Here is a 22632-nt window from a genome sequence, read left to right as displayed (position 1 = left end):
CTGCTAACCCATGTCCCCAATCAACACCAGGATGCTCTTCACGGGCCTCAGGTTCAAGAGGTACTACTGAAAATACGGCCTGCCTGAGAGGTGATAGAATTGGCCACTAAGCACCCCTCGGCTGTCCTGTTTGCTTCTGCAGGCTGGTCAACCAGCCCTGCAGTTGGTTTAAAGCTCGGAGGGCGGTGGGGGTGGGCTGTGTTGGGGCTGCAGATCTGCCAAGGCTGAGGAAGAACAAGGAGAGAGGAGAGCGCCCCTGGGGAGCCTAGAGGCTGTGCCTGGCCGCCACCTCCTGCTGGACCCCTGTAGGCACCCTGCTCAGCCCTCCCAGTTGATGTTCTGTCCTGGGGCAGAGGCGTGGGCAGTGGGCCCAGAGGTACTGGGTTTTCCTAATGGATTGGGTCAACTTCAATGACTGAAAGGCTAGCCATGGGGTCTAATCACACAAATGAGAATTTGGCCTGCCTCCATCAAAACCACATGGGAATTCCCAGTTTACTATCCAGGAGATTCTGATTCAGTGGTCCCAGTGAAGCCTGTGAGTCATTCATTCATTCATTCATTCATTCATTCATCTTCATTTAACAAGCATGCAAGACCCCTAGAAGAAGGCTTAGAGTTATAAAAAATTAGATCCACAAATGGTTACAGATCTCTTGTGTGTAGAGCAGTTGGCATCCTGGCCTCCTCTGTGCCTCAAGTCACTCTGAGATTGGCCTCCTGTGGAGTGCCTCCCAGAGCAAGAAAGAACCTTTTGCTTATCCTGCGGGAAGGCCGTCCCTCATTCAAGGGGCAATGCTGCCACCTGCTGGTCAGTTCTAGAAACATATCCCATTCTCTGGATGCCTGGTGTAAGCAGAGGGGAGAAGCCAAGTGGCCTGGCCTTCCCTCTTGTTCTGCCTCTGAATGGCCTACTCTGAGAACTACAGTATCCCCCAATCTTGCACCTCTTCTGTCGTTTCTCATTTAAGCCCATCTTCCCTGGGCAGCCACTAGTCAAAGGCGGATCCTGTTAATCTGGTATCTTGCCCCCAGTTCCATTCAGATTAGCACACACTTGATATGAGCCAGGTGTGGGCTGGCCACACAGAGGAAATGAATGCAGGGCCTTTTGCAGACGGGGTGATGCATGAAGACAGATACTCCCTCTCCGACGTGATGTCTGAGCTGAGTCCTCAAGGGTAAGTGGGAGTCAGCCTGGTGAAAAATGAAAAAGGAGATTCCAGGCAAAAACACCAGCAAGATAGGATAGTCTGGCTATTTGGATATAGAAATGTTATTTTATTTTTAATACACCTCTTTGATGCCCCAAGGTGATGGAAATGAAAACATTTCCCCTCAATTTCCGGGCAGGTTTTGAGATGAAGAGAAAGGGAGACAGGTTTTCTCAGTTGCTAAAATTAGATTCTGGGTTTTAGAGGTCTCTAGGTTTGTTGTGACAGTACAGGGATCAGGTCTAGGTTGGAGGGACTTAGCTACGTGAGTGGGGAAGGCAGGAGGCAGAGCAGCCTTCTCCCCACTAGAGAGTTCTCCTGGCCAGTGTGGAGAGAGGGCTCCAGGTCGCCATCCCCAACCTGGTCCTGCAGCGCCCCCACAGAAGTATCCAGGCCCGGAGGGAAATGGCTGCATCATGCCCTGACCCACTGCGTTTCCAGCATCACAAAGAATTTCCAGGTTCTGAGAATGGCGGAGAAGCATCACTGAGCCAGCAGACCTACGAGCCCCCACTGGTTCCATGGTAACTGCCGTTAATAAATGCCCGACACCAGACCCCTCAGCCCTATGAGAAACACAAGTTCAGACCACAGTGAGAAAACACAGGAACTCCATGTTCTTGCACACCCGGGGTCCAGCAGATGCATACTGGTCATAGGTACAAAGAAGGTCAGGATGTGGCATTGGAATAAAATGGAGAAGGTGTACCTATTATAGCTGGTTAATAAACTGTCTGGGTGGTGGGTGGGAGGCCAATGGTCCAGGACATTCTGTAGCTCTGGCGGTTCTAGGATCCTAGCCAAATGTTTCCCCCCAGATGGCACCAGGCCTCATTTTGTGCTCCAGAAGGTTGTGGTCCTCTGGCCCCCGAATGCCACTTCTGTGCTCATTCTGGGGCCAAACACAATGGAGGCCAAATTTGACCATGTTCTGCTCCTGCTCGTAATCCTTCAGTGAAAGAAGTATATATCTTCTAAAGTATATACTTCTCAGTGGTCCCCCATTCCCCCCAGGATAGAGCCCAAACTCCTTACATGTCCCACAGACCCTGCTTGTCCCTTGGGCCTCCATTTAGCCTTTTTCTGAATCCCCACTTCCACCACCACAGCTGAGTTAGTTTCTCCTGTGTGCTCCCACATCTGGGTGTGCCCTATCCTGGCCCTGAGCACACTCTCTACCTGCCCACTTCTCCATCTGTCTCACCACGCTTTGGACTCCTTGAGGACAGAAACTGTGTGTGGATCACAATGGCTTCTATGATACCAGCACAGCACCCTGATTTTAAAGAGGGTATTCAGCAAGGTTTCTTAGAGGAAATGCTCTCAACATGAGACCTAAAAGTTTGGAGTGTCATTTCAAGAAGAGAAAGCATGGCAGCAAATGCAAAGGCCCTGGGGTTGGAAAGAATGTGGCAGGTCTAAGAAACATGCTAAGGATGCTGTGGCTGGGATGTAGAGAGGGAGTGGGCAGGTGGCATGGAATTTGGTCTGCTAGGTTCTAAGAGTTGTGGGAAGTCACTGAAATGTGTTAAGCTGGATAGAAATATTATCCTATATCCACCACATCCTCTTTCCTTTTTGCTCTCACTGAACACAGGTTCTCTTCCAAGAATAGTTCCCTCAGCCTTCTCCAGTGGTGCTTATTTTTCTCAGCCACATCCCTCCTACCACTGGGTGGGGCAGGCGTCTTCCTCTTTCCTTCTTGCTGTTTCAAGCTATTCTTCCTTAAAACTTCCCAGGCTTGAAGATCAAGTCATCAGCCTGCAGCGTCCACCACCCTTCATTGGTCCAGTCTCCCACAAACCCCGGATGACTACCCTTCATTCCTTCTATGGCTTTTAGCACCTGGCTCGCTGTCACTCCCACCAACACCATCTGTCATCACTCTTGGGACCACCCCTCCAGGTAGCTGGCTTCTCAGTTCCCTGGGCGCCTCTCCCCCAGCGATTTTGTCCCCACCCTATCTCAAACACTCAAGTGCCTGACATGGATAATAACTCTATCCTTTCCAGAATCTCAATTCGGTGCATCTCCCTCTCTGACCAGCACCTCCCAACATCCCAGCTCAGGGCTCCTGAAATGCCATCACCCGCAATCCTTCTCAAAGTGAATGGCTGCCTCAATCACCTTTAACGCACGCCCCACTCCCCTCGAGTCCTCTCTCCCCACCCTCTTTGGTTCACATTCCATGGTTTATCACTTTAATCACTTCTTTTTTCCTACGCCCTCTTCTCCAGTACCCCTCTTTTGCTTTACTGTTATGTTTGGCACAACTCTAGTTTGCTTAACTCCATGCCTGTGCCCACACAGCGGACCACAGCAGCAGGAAAGAACACACTCTTCCTGACTCGTGACCGCTAACCTCTGGTGGGCCCATTATAGCTGCCTGGCAATCACAGACCCGTGCACTCTCTGCAGGCCCCCACACCTCCTGCCCCACCTGCCATCTCCACCAAGACCTTGCTTCCTATTGCATCGAGAAAAAGCAGCCCTAGAAAGAGCACTGCCTCAAGCTCCCACCTCTGCAGCCCCCCACACACCTGTGTCTGTGTCCTTGTCCTCTGACTTTCCCCTGCTCCTGGGGATGAGCTGCCTGTGCAGAGGCCAACCCTCACTCATGCACTGGATCTCCTCTCCTCTCACTTTCTCAAGGACATCACCCCAGCAACGCCCTCCACTCCTGCCTCGTCAATGTTTCCTTCTCTCCGGGGTCACTCCCAAACTAACTCTTCCCATTCTCAGCTCTCTTACAGTGAAACTCCTTGAACTGTCGATACTTATTGGCTACAATTCCTCTCTCCTCTGAAATCCTCTGCAATCAACTGTTGAGACCCATGTGGCTAAATCAAATGGTAAACTCATAGTCCTCATTTAAAGCGAGCTCTCGGCAGCATTTGACATAATGGATCACTTCCTTCTCCTTGAACCATTTCTTCAGAACATCACATCCTTCTGGTTTCTCTTCAAGTCCCTGTGTTCTCTGCTTTTCATTTCCTCCGCTGGGTGCTCTCATCTCCCCACTTTGCAGACTCAGTCCTTGGATCTCTTCCCTTCACTGTGTACTATACCCTCTTGGCGACTCATATAATCACGTGGCTTTAAATGCAACCCATACATTGATAACTCTTTAAATTTTATGTTCTACCAAGATCTCTCTCTTGAAATCAGATGCCTATATCCAATCCAGTACCGGTATCAATGATCTCTTATCTATCAATCATCAATTATCTCTAGGCATTGTCCAAGCCTAAACTCCTTGATCTTTTCTCCTAAAATTTATTCCTGTGTCTTCTCCATCTCAGTTAAGGGCAACACCACTCTTCCAGTTGGTTGGGCCCTGAATCTTAGGGTTGTCTTGATGCCTCTCTTTCTCTTGCTTCCACATCCCATTGATAACCAAATCATGTTAATTCTAACTTCAAGGCCGATCTGGAATTTGACCATTTCTCACCATTTGTGGCCACTCTAGTCCCAACCACCAGATTACTGCAACGCCTCCTAACTCTTCTTCCCTAGTCTGCTGTTGTTCCCATCAGCTTTCTTAAAAGAGCAGTCAGACCGCTCTGGTTAACGCATTACTCACAACAAAAGCCAAACTGCATAAAAAGACGTGCAAGACCTTACACAATCTGTCCACGACCTCATCTCCTTCTTCTCTCCCCCTGGCTCACTCTATCATCCACCCAGGCCTCCTTTCCCCCCACATGCCAGGCACGTCCCCACCTCAGAGGCTTTGCTCTGGTTCTTCCCTCTCCTGCCTTGTCCCAGACATCTGTACATGTCTTGCCCCCTTTCTGGATTTTGCACAAAAGTGATCTCCTTAATGAGAGCTAGCTCAGCCATGCAATTCAAATTGCAATCCCCACCCCCTCCCTTCCAAGCCTCTTGCCACTGTTCAATGTTTCCCATAAGGCTTATCAACATCTTACAGACCCTATAATTTGCTTATTTATTAAGTTTATTTTTGAGGTTGGGGGTTTAAGGTGAAAAAGAAAAATTTATTTCTCTCCCATGCTGCATGTGGTTCTGCCCAGAGGCTCTACTCACCACAGCCACTCAGGGATCCGCGTTACTGGATGATGGAGCTCCCACCATCTCGAATGTTGCTGGTTACCAAATGAGAGGGAGGAGGGAGCTTTTGAGTCTTGGTGAGAAAAATGCACGCCTTGTCTGAAAGACACCCACACCTCATTGGCCGGAAGTAATCACGTGGTCCTGACTAACCATAAGGGGCCAGGGAATAAAATCCTACCATATGCTACCAAGGGGGAAACTGGAAATATTTGATGGACAACATCACATGATTACAAATTAGTCGATATTTATTAAATGAACAAATGAATCACTTTGAGGGAATGAGTTAGAAGCTTTTGCCTTTGATGAAGGCTTATATGTTAGAAATTGAGGAAAGGGAAAGGAATCTGATACAGGAGTCAGTGACTAATGAGATGTGTAGAGTGTGGGGAAGTTGGGTTTGACTCCTAGATTTTCAGTCTGGGTGAGTGGAGGAAGGGTAATAGTGATTAAAAAAAAAAAAAGGTAGAGGAGGTAGACATGCAGACGTGTTCCCTTGTGTGTGCTAGGTCGGGTGTAGACGAGACACCTGCATCCTGACCTCACTTGTTGCTAGATAAGAAACAGTATTTTGGCATCAGGCCCTTTGCTCAGGATACTGTTTCTCCTTTGTGGTCAGACACTGGGGACCTGGCTAGGAATCCTATGTGCTCCCTGCTCTGAAGGCACTTGCAACCTGTTATGGGGCAGAGACCTGCAAAGGGAACGTCAACAAATATGGAGAGCAAGGAGGGATTTTAGGGAGATGCGAGGCACTTTGCATGTGTCACCTCACAATATCCCATCAGTGAAATATTCTTATAGAATTTACCATTAAAGGGCGCCTGGGTGGCTCAGTCCGTTAAGCGACTGCCTTCAGCTCAGGTCATGATCCCAGGGTCCTGGGATCAAGTCCCACATCGGGCTCCCTGCTCTGTGGGGAGCCTGCTTCTCCTTCTCCCCCTCCCCCTGCTGGTGTTCCCTCTCTCGCTGTGTCTCTCTCTGTCAAATAAATAAATAAAATCTTAAAAAAAAATAAAAGAATTTACCATTAAAGATACCTGTCCAGGACCATGCCCCTCCCAGAGCTTCCTGCACCTGGCAACCAAGTGAGGAGGAGGTAGAAAGATGGCTTCTGGACATGGAGCTTTATTCGTGTGCTCATTTTTAACTACAAATTCAATTTCTTTAATAGATACAGGGCTATTCACATTATCTATTTCTTCTTGACTAAACTTGGATAGTGGGTTTCAAGGAATTTTTCTATTCTAACCTGCCAAATTTATTGGGATAAAGCTGTTTCTAATATTCCCTTATTACCCTTTTAGTATCTGTAGAGATGCCATAGCTCCCATTCCTGATATTAGTAGTTGTTTTCTCTCTCTCTCTCTCTTTTTTTTTTTTCCTGATCGGTCTGACTAGAGGATTATCAATTTTATTGATCTTCTCAAAGAGCCAGCTTTTGGTTTCACTAGTTTTTTTCCTATTGTATTTATTTTCTCTCTTATTTATTTCTGCTCTGATCTTTATCATTCTCTTTATTCTACTTTGGATTTACTTTTATCTTTTTCTAGTTTCTTGAGGGGGAAACTGAGGTCATCATTTGAGACCTTTCTTCTTTTATAATATAGACCTTTCATGCTAGTATGAGTTTCTTGCGGCTTGACTTTGTTTGTTTTGCTCACTGAAAAAAAACTCTAAAGCCAAAAACAGGCATTGGCACATAGTAGGTACTAAATATTTGCAGATTAATGAATTAATGCCCCCTGTCTACCCAAAACCTTCTGAAGAGTTCTAATTTTTATTCCAAAGGAAGCCAGGTCCTTCCACAATCCTCAAGGCCCTACACAACCCACCCCTTCCTACTTCTCTGGCCATTCCTTCTGTCCCACCCTCAGCTACACCAGCTTCTTTGCTTCCCCTCAGCCAAGCCTGGCATTATATGAGACCAGTATCTGGTCTTTGCATGTACTGTTCTCTCACCTGGAATGCTCACCGCTGCCCTGTTTCTCCAGGTGAAGAATGATATATACCTTTGTGCAGAGAATTTCTGCCATCCTCCTCCTCCCTTCCCTTCCGGCTCCTCCTGGATGGAGAAACTTGGCTGAAGACCTGAATCAGGACACTCTGGGTTCTCTTCTCCACAGCAGCCCTGTCTGGGATCATCATGCCTCTGCTGTGACCCCCCACTAGCCCCATCACCTTGGGGTGCCCTGTCAAAATCAGGTCTGTTTCTGCAAAGCCGAGGACTGGAGTCCAGGGAGACATTTTCTCTTCATGGGGCACAGCCGTTGGCAGACTGTTGATATTTTTTATTCTGAATACAAGATTTTAACTTTATTCATTTTACCTAAGGACACCATTTGCCTCATTGTTTTCAAATGTAATGACATGAAACTGTGCGAAAGTTGTCTTTATGTTTTGTAATCATTACAATTTTGTTTGTGTGTCTCTATCTCCATCCTCCACCCACACCCTCTGGTTCAATTTGCCAGAGGTTTTCAGGGTCTTTCCGCTGCTGGGGGCGGGGGCAAGATCACTCCTCAGTTTGGCCAGGAGAATCCATGCGGTCGGGGTAATGTTGCATTCCAAGGACCCTAAACGGAATTTCTTTCCAGAGTCGCAGCTTCACACCCAGGGCCAGGGCATTAAGAAGAGAGAGGTTCTGTCCAGCTATGCTCAGTGCAGCAGTTGAAAAAGCAAAGGGGAGGTATGTTTTCATGGAAACCTCAAACGCCTCTCCTGTGAATTACCTCTGTGTTCAGGCAGCCGAGCTAGACAGCTGCGAGGAAAAGCATGTGTGTTTGGTGGGGGCCTTGGAAAGAAAAGGCCCCTTGTACCGTGGCCAGCGACTGTAGGTGGTGTGGCCTAGGAGGACAGGGGAGCTCGGAGCTCCGCAGCAGCTGCGGCAGAAGCCGCAATCCCACCGGCAATGTGCAAGCGAGCCAGAGGCGGAGCCAGAGAGCCGGGAGGCTCATCCCTGGGCAGAGGCGCGGAGTGAGGGCTGAGCCCCCCGGGAAAGCGGGCCAGGAGGAATACGCTGTGAAATTCCTGACGGTAGTGAGGCCCCTTCCGTCCCCTTCTTTTCTTGGTAAACTCAAACTCATCCTTCAAAGCCCAACTCAAAAGGCATTTCTTTTGGAAAGACGTCCCCAAGGCCCAGGCAAAGGCAATCCCGCCTCCTCCTTGCAAACCCTCAGCATCACCAGTAGCATCCGGCTCAAGGGGGGATCTGTCTGGTGGCTCTGAGCGCTCCAGCACGCCGCCAAGCCCCGTGAAACCCCGCAGGGCAGGACCTGGCCAGAGCGGTGCTTGTCGGCGTAGCTGGGACTCATGCCTCAGGATGGTGCCTGGGCTTGTCGCAATGCAGACTCCAGGATCCTCCTGGATCTGAACCATCTCTGGGAGTGTGGCCCTGGAATCATCATATTTAGCCAGCCCCCCCCCCCCCCCCCCGTTATTTTTATGCACAGCCAGACTGGTACAAAGTACAGTGTTTTTCAAATGTTTTTGACCAAGAATCGAAGCAAACCAGAGTAAGAAACACAGTTTTCATTGCAACCCTGCACATATATATGTATATAAAACTAAAATTAAAACAAACAAACAAACCTTGAAACAACTTTTTCTTACTCTGTGTGAGATATTCTGATAGGTTCTACTCTATTCTATTCTGTCCTACTCTATTCTATTCAAACAAGAAGGTTGGTTGTGACTCACTGTCCTATTCACAGGTTTTTGTCCCGCAGTTTGAAAACAGACAAGTGATGCTCCACCAGTGTTTGATGAATGAATAAATGAAAGACGGAACAACTAAGTGAATGCTTGTATCTCAGCAACTGCAAAACAGAGGGGCTGCGTTCGATCATTTCTAAGATCTTTTCATTCAAAATTCTGAGACCTGATGACTTCTTGTCCATTTCCAACAGCTTCATCATGCCCCAGGGCTGGGGATCTGTAGTCAAAAGGATTCCCACTGATACACGATGGCAGAACGTTCTATTTCAGTTTGTTAATTAACTAAAGACACGCAGTGTTTTCGCTGCTAGCCTCCCCAGACTGGCTGTCTCAGAGCCTCGAAGGACCAGTAAGGACAGGAGGCAAACTTAAAGCATAGGAGATTCCTAGAAGTCCTGTCTGTGGTGTTCTTTCTTTGTCTTCCACATGGTCCCGAGGTTGAGGTAGAGGGTGGGAGTCCCTGTGACCTGGAAGGGTATGTTATCCCCAGGGCAAAGAAAATGTGTTACTATGTCAAGAGAGAGTAAGTGTTTGAGTGTTTGGTCTGTGGTACCCAGAGGGCTCCAGGACCCTCAGGGATCCCCATCCTGCTGCTAGGATCTCGTCCTCCTACAGCATGGGCTTGGGGCTTGTGTGCACATCTGGGAAGGCCACCACAGCACAATGTGGGCCTCCAAGAACTAGGAGGGGGCTGGCGTTCTTGGAGAGTCACCGAAGAGGTTCTGCTTCTTACAGCTCATCCATAGGGTAAGGCCTCAGGAGAGCCGGAGGAGAGAGTTCTGGCGGAGACCAGAGGTGGGGTTCTCCACTGCTTACCAATGTCTAGACTATAGCAGAGGCTAGTTCCCCCCTCCCCAAATTATGTTATGATTATCTAATATGGGTTGAGTGCTTACACTCTGCTAGGCACATCATCTCATTTAATCCCCATAACTCCGTAAGGTCGATAACTGTTATTAACCTTAATTTACAGTTCAAGAGACGAGACAAAGAAATGTTAAGTAACTTGCCCACAGTCATGCAGCAGGTGGCAGAAGCAAGATGAACTAACCCACGCAGCCTGACTCCAAAGCCTGCATGCTCCATCACTACGCTGTGCATCCTTCACCGGGGGCAAGTGGTGTTGTCAGCCAAGGGTGGTGATGTCCACCTGATGCTGTTGGGCAGGAAGTGTGGGAACTACTGGCATTTGGAGTCATCACCGTGTCTTGTCATCCTGTCTGGAGCATGAACCTCCCACCCCTGTCATTGATTACATGTATTGAGTATATCACAGGCTTATGAAGAGCTCAGGCTTATGACATCCCTGTGCTGGGGATATCGTAGTCCTCCCAGACACCCGCTTGACCAGCCTCTCAGTGGGAATGTTTGGGATAAGGAGACTAGCCAGAAAAATGGTGGCTTTCTGGTGGCAGGTGATTAAGGAAAATCAATCTGGAGGAACAGGGATGGGATAAAGACACCATCAAGGTTCCACGGGTTCTAGGATAAAAAAATAATAATACAATTTGTTGAAAAACCACCATATGGCTGACACTGGACTAAATTCTTTAAAAATACTGTTTCAGGGTATTTTCACAACAAGCCTGTCAATGATGGTATTCTTATTCTCATTCCACAGACAGACAGCCTGAGACTCAGAGAAGTTAAGGAAATTCATTAAGGTCATCCAACAAATAGAGCTGGGATTTAAAGTCAAATGTGCCTAACCTAAGATCATGTACCAAGTTCCTATCCCACCTATAGTTCTGCTTGTCACTCATATACCCTTGCTCAACAGTTTGATGGCTGGGGGAAAAACAACAATATTTAAAGTCTCCATTGTGGGGGCGCCTGGGTGGCTCAGTCTTTTGGGCATTCGACTCTTGGTTTCAGCTCAGGTCATGATCTCATGGATCGTGGAATCAAGCCCCATATCAGGCTCCATGCTCAGCACAGCGTCTGCTTGAGATTCTCTCTCTCCCTCTCCCTCTGCTCCTCCCCACCCACGCTCTCTCTCTCTCTCTCAAATAAAGAAATAAATAAATACCTTTAAATAAATAACTAAAGTCTCCATTGTGCTGCAAGAAAGCGGGTTGGCGACAGCTGGCTGCAGAGCATGAGGAGGCCTGCAGGGGGGTGGGTCCAAGCTTCAGAGTCTCATGTACAGAACTTGGGAATTATCTCAGGTCCTCTCAGAATCACTATCTGACCCAATGTCCAGACGCAGCCATCGTTCACCACCTCAGCAAGGTGGAGGGTCCCAGGGTGGAGGGTCAGACCTGGTTTCCACCCATATCACTCAGTTCCCCCCAGCCAGCCATGCAGTTCACAGGCACCGCTGGGCCCCTACATGGTGCCTAGTGGAGGCCAAGTGCCTTCTCCTCTCCTCACTGCCTTGCGTTCCTCTCTCCATCTCTGCTTTGTTCCCTTCCCAGACAAGCAAGCAGGAGGACCCTTATTTTTACTACTGCCAGTCAGGGCAGCTCCAGGAAAATGCCAGATTTTGAAGGCAGATTTGCAAATAATAACAAATAAATAAAAACAATGTCCCTTGTTTCTGCACCTAAGGGATTGAGCAGAATGATATAAATTCCAAATGTTCTTTGAAAGGTGTGTTTGCGGGGGGAAGATGTGGTCCTAGGGGAAAGTCCTTTAACTCCAATGCCTGGTGGTCCTTCCAGTGACTGTTGGGAAGGCTGGATGAGATAGTGAATGTGCTTGTGCTGTCAGAAGTAGGAGGCACCCAGGAAACAAGAGGGGTCTGAGCAGCAGGTTGACCAGCAATCTGAGCAAGACCCAGAATGCAGTTCTGAGACCGGATCAGCCTCCTGGGTGCAACTCAGCAGGACAGTGAAGTCTCATATACAGAAAAGGGGCATGACACCTCAAAGTGGGATTTTTAGGATGGCTAAGGGGACATCTCAGGGTAGGTGACTCAGGAAGACATTATTTCTCTGTGTAGGCAGCATCCAGGCCACTCTTTACCCCATTCATTGCTAGGTGGTCTAGCCGGTGCCAGGAAGACGGTAACACCAGTGTGCCTTGAAAACCAAGGAGGAGACAAAGTGGGCAAGTTAACATGGAAGTCCCATGGCATATGGTAATTCATTCGTTGTTACAGAATCTAGAAGTAAAGCATGATGAGAAACAGGCTGTCCACGCTGGACACCGATAGGTAGGCATTCGATGGAACCATTATCTCCTTGGGCAGCTATTTTGAGGGAAGAGGTCTTCTGAGGGAGTGACTGCAGTGACCGCACATACCCAGGTCACACAGCCTTGGGGTGGAGGAAGTGAGAGTCTTCAGGAGGAAACAAGGGTGCAGCCGGGCAAAGGGCAAATGCACAGGCTCCGAAGGGACAATGTGTGGGCCACTTGTGTAGGAGTGGTTAAGAATGGGACCCTGGTAGCTCAGCATCAAATCACAGCTCCGCTATGTAGAGAACGTACACAGCTGTCTGTGCCTCAGTATCCTCAGTCTGCAAAGCGGAGCCACTCCCTCAGAATGTGGTGAGGACTAATGGAGACACCACATGCGGTGTGTTAGCATGGCATTCACATGAGGAAAAACTCGGTGAATGTACATCGTCCATAGCGGTGAAGCTGGGAGTGGGGAGGGACACACGCAGGCTGACCCCAGCCCCAGCTCTCACCTCCACCGGCCCTTCCCAAGGAACATAGCTTCTTCCTTGCCAAAGGGTGTCTGAAGCCCAGGCCTGAACAATATGGTCACTTGGGCAATTTTGAGCAACAGTGTTGGGATGTGGGTTGGTGGCAACACCATCTGATAAGTTGCTATGGGAGATATTTTATTTTAAGGGCCTATTTTACCCTCCTCCACCACCCCCACTAACACCAATGGTTCTCAACCTTTTTTGGATCATGGCCTTTCAGAAATGTGCAATTGCTAGTTATCTTCTTGCCCGAACAGTACGTATCCACATATCTGTAGCATTCTGCACTTTACTTCAGGGGTTCTATGGACATGAGGATTTGGCTTTCAGTTCTAGACTTTCAGACTGCTCTAGACTTCCAGACTCAAAGACCTAGAGGCATCTCTGCTGTCTGCCTCCTGCCTCCGAAGCCACAGCTATAAAACTCCAAGGCACAGATAGGCCTGCATTTCTGGATCATACTCTGAAAACTGCAGTTCAGAAAAATGTGTTAGGTGTCCGGACCTGCTGTCAGAGTTGAAGCCCTGACAAGGTCATGGGGATATAAAAGGAGCGCCATGAGCCATGTCTTCCCTGGAAACACCAACAGCATTAGTCGTAACAATGAGGGCAGCTGACTTTTCTGGGCATAACTATGTGTCAGACACTGAGCTAAGCTCCTTACATGCATTCTCATCTTTGATCTTGCAGGACCCCCATGATGGGGATGCCATCGTTTGGTGCCATCAAATAGGGATTCTCATTTTACAGATGAGGAGCTAAGGCACAGAGTGGTTAGGTAACTCACTCAAAGTCACACAGCTAGTGAGTGGTAAGATTCAAGGCCAGTCTCAGAACCCTGCTGTCAAGTGGTGTACTTTTTGGCCACCCAGGGATATCACAAGTACCATAGTCCCATCTCCTATTTTAAGCCCCGAGCTTTCACCTTAATAAAGACTTGAGTGGGTATAACATTAGACTTGAGTGGGTATAAGTTCCGGACACAGTGAGTCTCATATCCTGGGCCAATCTTTTTCTTCAAAATGAACCTGCATGGGAACCGATGCTGAAAGATGAAGACAGGCCCCAGACAGGCCTAGCATCCATATGAATAAGGAGATAAAACAATCTCCCCACAGCCCACCCCCCATGAAATTGCTATGGGAATCTTTGAGCCAATGAGTACTTCAGAAAATTCTGGGAACATCCCTGCTCAAACCCCAGCTCTACAAAAGGTGGGCACCAGAAAGGGGGAGGTAGGAATATAGTTTACCCTGTCCTGCCTGCCAGGGAGGGAAAAAGCATGCTTCCCTAGGAAGCTCGCATGTGACAGTGGCCTACGGACATATCGGGGCAGGATTGAAGGAGGGACTGCTTGCTCTGCTGGGAAGAAGCAATGAGAATGAGCAGGAGGGAAGGGCCACCTGCAGGAGGACTGAGCAACCTTTCTGAGGGAGGAGGGGGGTGGGAGGGAGGCTCTGGCAGGAGGGGAGGCGGGAGCAGAGGGAAGGCAGGATCATTCAGGCAGTGAGAGAGGGCAGCCCCGCTCTATTTCCCAGGCTGCTCTCTGGGATGCAGTCAGGAAGGTCGAGTGTATTACACTGGCCCCACCTCCTGAAGCTCTCTCTGCAGCTGCTGGACTGGACACAAAAGCGTGAGGGACAGAGACACCACCTCTGCTGATTTGTACCAAACTCGGGTTCCAGGGGCTGAGAGGCCACGTGTGACAGAAGCTGGGGTGGGGGACCGGCGCAGCTGTCTGCATTTCCCAGGTAAGCCTCTATTTGTGTCAGAGCCAAAGGTAGAGAGCAAGGCCTAAAGGCAGAGGAGAAGGTGGGAGGGGGCTGCCCTGGGATGGACCTAGAACAATCTGTGGAAGGAAAGCAGGAAGAGGGGCAGGGGCTGGAGCTGGAACAAGCCCTCAGGCCAGGATTCTGCAAGGTGTCCCTGTACGAGGTGAGTAAGCTGGAGGCTGCGTGTGGGCCACTCCTGGCTGGTAAGGGTGGTGGAAGTTCCAGGAAAGGGCTGTGCTCTGACAGCGTCTGGGGGTCAGCGTATCTGGAGAGCAGAAGGTCCAGCCACACCATGGCACAGGGCTCTTCCAGACCAGGACTACTGGTGTAGACTCGGTCAGAAGATCCTACCCTGAGCCCCTGCCTTCCCCTTGGTCTTGTCGGTGGTCAAGAGAGAACCTCTGGCAGCTCCAGGCGGAAGAAAGCAGGATATACTCTCTAGGGCTGTGGCTTCAGACAGGGGAGGGATTTCCCATCTGAAAAGACAATCTTCTGTCAGGCTTCTGCGAAGCTGTGAGCCGGCAGAGTGCGGCGTGCTGCCCGGAGGAGGCTCACCGGCGGCCCAGAGGAGGGGGAATGAGACATGTATGTAAAGTTGGGTCCGTGTGCTGGAGGGGGGTGGGGGTCAGCGAAGTGAGTGGTCTGCAGGCAGTTCCGTCTGAACATGCGCAGAGTGTTGTCCCAGAGAAAGAAAGAAGCCCAAGGAATCCAGCATCCCTTTGCTGTCCATGCTGGTGGACCACAGTCCCTGATCAGGCATGCTGGCCTGAGGAAACCATGTGAAGCTGGCCAGCACGGTGTCCCTTCTGTTAACCAGACAGACACACACGCACGCAGCCACTCTTCTAAGAACCAGCGTGCTGAAAATACATCAAGCCTGGTCTCCTGCCCAAGGCTACGCCAGCCACACTCTGACCTGTTATGGGGATAGAGAGGGAGGTCAGAGGGAGGGAGTGGTCCCTGGGCTTGAGGCCCCAAAGGGACTTAAGACACTGGACCCCAGCCACTGTGGCATTATGCCCTCCTACCATCTGTGGCTTCTGTTCCCACGTACAAAGTGAGGATTCCCCCCCATTGCTCCCCTCCTACACACACATACACACACACAATAACTGGGTTTATGATCAGGCAAGAGCTGGGGGCAGGGCAGTTTGGTGAGGTGGGGCCAGGATATGGCTTTATTAAGTGCACCTTGACCACCAAACTGCTTCAACTGTCCATCTGGACACCTCCCAGAAGTCCTGCTGGGGGCCAGAGGAGCTGACAGCAGAGGGGACAACGAACTAGTCACTGAATGCCAGCCGTGTGCAAGAGCTTCACGCAGACCATACAGCAGCCGTATTATCTTCCATCTTCCCGATGAAGAAAACAAGGCTGAGACACTTGTTGATGCACAAGCCTATGATTTTGAGGGTTTGGTACACATCTGTTGAATGAATGACTACCCCTTGCTGGCGGGTGATAGAACGCCTCCTGCCCGATGGGGAGCGCATCGGAGCCTCCAAGTCCAGAGATGGCCCCTCTTATTCTGCCAGAGACAGTGGAGGGTGGGCGGAGGAGGAAAGAAGGAGCTTTCTGAAAGTAAACACTCAGTGACTAATACTCCTGACCACCCCAGGCAACAGTCTCCACAGCGTGTGTCCTGGCCTCTTTCTCTGCGGAGGGCAATTTGGGTCAAAAAGAGCAGGGAGGAGCCCGGTGGTGAGGCCCCGTAGCCAAGGCTCCTTGGCCCAGAAAACACAAGGGGCTTTGATGCCTGCAGAAGGCAGTGGCTCTCCCCCCAGGATGCTGGGGCTGCTCTGGGGCTGGGCCCAGCCCCAGGGCAGGCCTCCGTCTGGCGGCCACGTCTGGGAGGTAGTACCTACAGCTCTGGGTTTAACATCGGGGCCTCGGAGTGAAAGAGAAGCATCAGGGCTGCTGTCCCTGGGCAGTGTGGCCTTGGGCAGGTAGGAAACCCCATTAGACCTCGCTATCCTGGTCTGCGAAACGGAAAGAATAATAAAATAGTAACAGCATCTCTCTTAAAGGTTGCTAGGAAGAAGAAATGAAATCCTGCTTGTGAGGCGCTCAGCATTTTACCTGGCTCATAATGTCTGCCCAGAAAGTGAAACTATAGCATTACCCCCTCTGAGATTCCCAGAAGGTTCCCTCTGGACAAAAGCAAACTCAGCCCTCTGGTCAGAAATTGCCCCTCACCCCCCAGGCCTGCAGGAGCCTGCCTCTACTCCAGCGACTCCCGTAAAACGTATCGCTCACACAAACAGCCCTTATTAGCCAACCCTAGCAGGCTCTCTCGGTGTCTTCAAGCTAAAATAAAATCACGTAGAAAATAAAACTCAATGGCTTCCTTGTCTCATGCCTTGCTGTCAAACCCTAAGTCTATGCTTCTCAAATCAGGGTACATGCACAGCTGGGGACCTGTGGGGTTTGCCAGAAATACCATGGGATAAATATGGCACACTTGGGGAAAAGTTAAACATTTAAACTGAAGGTAAGTGAAAACACTACCTTTGTAAAAAAAAAAAAAAAAAAAGGAAAGAAAGAAAGAAACACACGATAAATGTGTGTATACGTATATACATACATGTGTGTATGATTTACCTAAATTAAAAATACGTAAATATAACATTGTATGCCAACTATAATTCAATAATAAAAAATGTTTCTGTAAGAATCCATAAAAACAAAAGATATATTAAACAAACAAACAAAAATACCTTCCTTTGTGCAGGTATCCTGAGCCAAGCAAAGATTCTGTCTAGGAGGAGCAGGAATAGAAGTGCCTGAAAGTCATGACACAGGTGGACCTCCAGGAAAGGTGGGGCAAGGTGTCTCCCCTCTGCAGCTTGAGCGAGGAAGCTCATGACCCCCAGATCCTGAGCATGAGCTTCGAGAGAGAGGATGAAGATGGTGGCGAGGCAGGAGACAAAGGGAGCGCTGGGGACCCTGATACCCAGGCCTGTCCAAGAAGCAGCTCCCAGGGGACTGAAGACAGTCCTGACTTGCCATGGCATCATCGGCCCAGCGAGGAAGATAAATTCTCCAGCTCCTTTAGTGCCGGCGGCGTGGGGAAGGAACCGACGGTGATGCCTGGGATGAAGGCCAGCTGGGGAAGAGATGAGTCCAAGATCACCCAGACCCAGGACTCCCCTGGACCAGGCACAGCTCCGGGGACCGTCCCTGGCGACCTCTCACACAAGTTGTTAGGTCGGACGCAACCGCTTAGGGAATCACTACCTGCCGAAGATGATGGAGACTCCAGGGCAAACCTGGCCGCTGCCTTGGGGGTCCCGTCCAGCTTCCCTGAGACGGGAAGAGATTTCTGTGCACAGAGAGGTGTAGACACGTCCCCAGACAACTCCTCTCTCATGTGTTTCCCCAAGCCCGGGGGCAGCTGGGACCTCCCCACGCAGGAGACGTGCCCCGCGGCCCGGGGGTCTGCGCCCGCAGCCAGCCCGGCCGCAGCGGTGCTGGCCAAGGCGCGGGCCGGCAGGAAGGGCCAGAAGCCGGAGGGTGCGCGCGAGGGTGGGCAAGAGGAGGCGCCTCCCTACAAGCGCCTACGGGGAGGAAGGGCCTTCCAGAAAGCCAGCACCCCTCTGAGTCCCTCGCAGCCGCGGGGCACCAAGCCTTACGCTTGTGAGCTGTGCGGGAAGGCCTACTCCCACCGGGGCACCCTCCAGCAGCACCGGCGGCTGCACACGGGCGAGCGGCCCTACCAGTGCCCCTTCTGCGACAAGGCCTACACTTGGTCCTCGGACCACCGCAAGCACATCCGCACCCACACGGGCGAGAAACCCTACCCGTGCCCGGACTGCGGGAAGGCCTTCGTGCGCTCCTCCGACCTGCGCAAACACCAGCGCAACATGCACAGCAACAACAAGCCCTTCCCTTGCACCGAGTGCGGTCTGACCTTCAACAAGCCGCTGTCGCTTCTGCGCCACCAGCGCACGCACCTGGGCGAGAAGCCCTTCCGCTGCCCCGCTTGCGACAGGGAGTTCGCCGTGGCCAGCCGAATGATGGAGCACCAGCGTGTGCATTCGGGCGAGCGGCCCTTCCCCTGCCCCACCTGCGGCAAGTGCTTCACCAAATCCTCCAACCTGATCGAGCACCAGACGCTGCACACCGGCCAGAGGCCTTTCAAGTGCGCCGACTGCGGCGTGGCCTTCGCGCAGCCCTCGCGCCTCGTGCGCCACCAGCGCATCCACACGGGGGAGAGGCCCTTTCCTTGCGCCCAGTGCGGCCAGGCCTTCGCCCGCTCCTCCACCCTGAAGCGGCACCAGCAGATCCACTCCGGCGAGAAGGGCTTCCTCTGCGCGGAGTGCGGCAGGGCCTTCCGAATCGCGTCGGAGCTGGCCCAGCACATCCGGGTGCACAACGGGGAGAGGCCCTACCAGTGCGAGGACTGCGGCCAGGCCTTCACCAGGTCCAATCACCTCCAGCGGCACCGAGCCAAGCACGGTACCTGCAAGAAGGAGCGCGTCCCCTCCTCCTCTGATGAGTGACGGCTCTAGCAGCTCTCCGGGAAGGTGAAGACGCTGTGCTGCGCCCTCATCGCTTGGAACCCTCCTTCATGGACAAGCCCATTCACGTGGTAATATCACCTAGCCCCACCGGTCAGCCTTTCCCCCCGGTGAGTCGCCGGCCATCCGGTGATCCATGTGATCCATGTGTTCGATCTCTTGTGTAAAGAGTAAGAGGAGGGCTGATACCCACGTGTGTGGTTTCACAACAGTCTTTCTTCTGAATTTCAGAGGTCATAGTCAATGGGGAAAGGATAAGAAACAGTAGTGAGAACTGGTCAAGAGTTGAGTTCCTTGGTGGGGGGATCTCAGGGGATTGGGAATTATATCCTGGGCACTGTGCAAGCCTCCAGGGACACAGTGAAGAAGATTGTCCTGTCCTGCCCTCAAAGCCATATGCAAATACTAAGAAGGCATCAGGGGCTGGTCCTCTGGGGAGAAAGGTACTTTTCAGTTTTCACGTGAATAAAGGAATCCCTGGAAGTGGTCTCAGTGAGCAACTCTTCCAAAGCAACAAAGCCTGCCTGGGGTTAGCTCAGACCCAGCCAGACAGCACATCATTTCACTTTCCTACCAAAATTACTTTACCCTGGGGAAATGGGTCTTGGCTTTGAAGTATAGAAGGCTTTTATCTTAGAGAGAGGGGAGTTTATGTCCTATGTTTTGGAACCAGTTATTCTGTAAGTCCAGAGCAACCTTAGCATCTGAAAAAGAAGTCCCTTCCTCTTTATAGTCAATCTCAGTAAGCTGGAACTAACCTGAGTCTCACCCACAAAATTTACATGTGCTTCCTGTCTGGCCACCTTTTTTCCTGTTCCCACCCTGGGAACTTAAACCATATGTAATTTACAGAGAGTAATATGCCCATTTACAGAGAGATATATAACATTTCTCCAAATGGGCCTGACCATAGTTCAAGAAACCTTTTAGATTCATTTCAATTTTCCAGGTCATTAGCTCCAATTTGAAGTAAATAGAATAAAATACCCCTTGCCCAAGTGCCAGTTGGTTTGTCTTTGTTTCAAAGCCTTAAAACCAGGTTTGGAAACCCATATGACTCACAATTACTCTCTAATGAGGTTATTTGAAATCTGTGTATTACCAACAGCCATTCTTCAAAATGGATTGATTTTCTGCCGTTTAAAGTCAGTAGTTCTTAGCTCTTGACCCCAACTATGAAGAATCCATGACTTCACAGAGTTCCTTTATGCACAGGGGCAAATATGGAATAAGATACTCCATAAGAATGTATAGTACTCTCCCTTTGTGGATATCTTTAGCATATTCCTAAAATTGCCACCAAAGGGTGCTAAATCTGAATTTCTCTTGAATTCCACCTTGACACATGGGAGCCAAAGAGAAGTGATACATGTTGTCATACTTTGTTTGACAAAGGTAACCTTGGTAAAAGAGTTCGGACTGCATGCCTGGAAGTTTTGTGTCTTAGCTCCCTTAGACACATCTGCATGTCCAACCAGCAGAGTTAGCTGGTTCAGGGTCTGGCATGAGGGCCAATGGTTGAGCTATTAGTCCACCCCCATCATTTACCAGTGATATGACCTTGGCTTCAGCTTCTTCATCTGCATTGCCTAATCAGGAGTGATAGTAATGGGGCAATAAAAGTTGGAATTATCCTGCCAGGAAAGGCAATTTGGCTGAAGGCACAGACATTAAATTGGTAGAAGTCATAAAAATCAACCATAGTCTTGTGATTATGAACAGAGTAAAGGCTAAGTATATTTTTCCTGGGTAACCAATGAAATCTCTGAAGACTGAAGTCATTATTTCTTTTCTTTGTATTGTTTTTTTTTTAAAAGAGGGTTGTTAGTACAGTTTTGATACTTTAAAATTTTAATTTGCTTCTATAAATTTTTAAGGCAGCTGTTCCCCAAACCAGTTCATAAAATGGCTCTAGAGAAGTTACCTGAGCTGTTTGTTAACCATACAACTTGCTGAATCCTAGCTCTGAATATTGAAACAGGTCTGCTGTGCATCTTGGATTCTAATTTTTTAAGCTTCCCATATTTTCTGATACACAGCCAAGTTGGGGCCACTGGTATAATTAATTATTGGTGATAACTAACTTTTATCATCTAGTAAGCAGATAACATGAAAGTAAGCAGGCAATCAGGATGAGATCACAATAGAACGAGACTAAAAATAGGTTCACACTGCTAGAATACCTCCTGACTTGGATATGGTGGACTCAAACTAGCAAGCAGGTTTTGATGTGGTCCCATAATCTCATTTCTGCAGATTAGATGCCGTATCTAGGTATAGCTTCCAGCTGGGCACACCTTTGGGGAGAAAGTGTGTCCTTTTTGTTAATAGGCAGAAAAAACTAGGTTAGCTTGTGCTGGTAACTTTGGAGCTACATACTGCGTTTCTGGAATATAGGGGATTATATTTATACTGAAAAGACTGAAGAGAAGTTCAATAATCCTTCAGTGGTCTCACATAATCAAGTCACATTTTAAGGAAAATTCTCCCGACCAGTCTTTTCTCACACCAGCTGCAAGCATCATATTGAATAGGTATTGCAGGGGAATGAAGTCCCCTTACTGTAGCCACAGGTCACTGGGCTGGACAGTGGTGCTGAAGCGAAAGGCCACAATACATGGAGTGGAGAAGCAGATACAAAAGAGAAGCCAACCAACTACAAACTGGTGTGGCACAAATTCTGCCCAGTAAAGTCTGCCCGTCCAAAGTGGGGGCATTTGAATCCTCTGTTTGCAGAAGAAGCAGCATTCGAATAAGGTTATTCCGGCTCAGACTGTTACCCCAAAGAATAGTGAACTACTTTTCTAGTTTTCTATAAACCTTCACATCACAGCAGACAATCTTATGTCCCTGTTCTGTAATTAAAAATCAGAGCAGGACCTTCTTTGTAATAGAATTTAAAGTTTCTCTCTAAACTAGTGCCATTTCCACAGTTTAGTTTGCCAAAATTAATTTGGATATAACAAATAAAAATGATCATTTGTAAGAGTCTACTCAATAAACATTCTCTTGAATCCACCAGAGTCCACAGTCATCATGATCCATATCCTTTAGATGATAGTGATAATAGCGCCTTACATAGTATTCAGTGTGCCTGGGACTGTTTTAAGTGTTTCATATATATTAACTATTCAAACGTTAAAGTAAACCTATGGTGATTATCATCTTTAATTTTAAGATGAGGAGATCAAGAGACAAAGAAGTTATATTGCCCAAGACATCATGGCTAGGGGGTAGCATTATGATGTTTTGACACTTAAGCATTAGGTAGAGCCATTTAATGGTTCCAGAGACTGTGCTGTTAACTACAGGGCCAACTGCCTCTGTTTGGCATAGAAGAATACTCTGCAATTATTGGTGACATGCATTTTTAAAGTAGGTCACCATAAATTCAAGAGAAGATAAAGGTTGAAATACAGCACAGCAGAAATCATGGCATGACCCAGGAAGGAAGACCTATGGATTTGGAAGAGCCTGGGTTGGCAGCTAGTAATCATTAATCCCTTAGAGAAGTAGTCAAGAAGCCGGCCAGCAGAAAGGGATTTGAGTTAAAGGAGCAATGGTTCCTTGAAGGCCAACCGATGTTTTATCTCACTAACGAAACATTCTGTGTATGCCATACACAGAAAAATACACCAACAAAGAATCTTGACACTCAACATTTACACAAAATTCTGTC

General features: G+C 49.2%; 1 protein-coding gene across 1 annotated transcript; it reads left to right on the top strand.

The window, feature by feature from the left end:
• The first annotated feature begins 17225 nt into the window (after nucleotides 1-17225).
• ZNF648 (zinc finger protein 648) lies at nucleotides 17226-18935 on the top strand. The gene has a single exon (XM_035009549.1). The coding sequence runs from the start codon at nucleotides 17226-17228 to the stop codon at nucleotides 18933-18935; it is 1710 nt and encodes a 569-aa protein (XP_034865440.1).
• Nucleotides 18936-22632: the final 3697 nt, after the last annotated feature.

Source organism: Mirounga leonina, unplaced genomic scaffold, assembly GCF_011800145.1.
Source record: "Mirounga leonina isolate KUSES-001 unplaced genomic scaffold, KU_Mleo_1.0 Mir_154, whole genome shotgun sequence".
NCBI classification, from domain to species: Eukaryota; Metazoa; Chordata; class Mammalia; order Carnivora; family Phocidae; genus Mirounga; species Mirounga leonina.
Note: the sequence above shows the minus strand (reverse complement) of the source record. Positions and strands in the feature narration are given on the sequence as shown.

Coding starts and splice junctions, on each gene's coding strand:
- ZNF648 (XM_035009549.1), top strand. CDS start 17,226: ATGACACAGGTGGACCTCCAGGAAAGGTGGGGCAAGGTGTCTCCCCTC.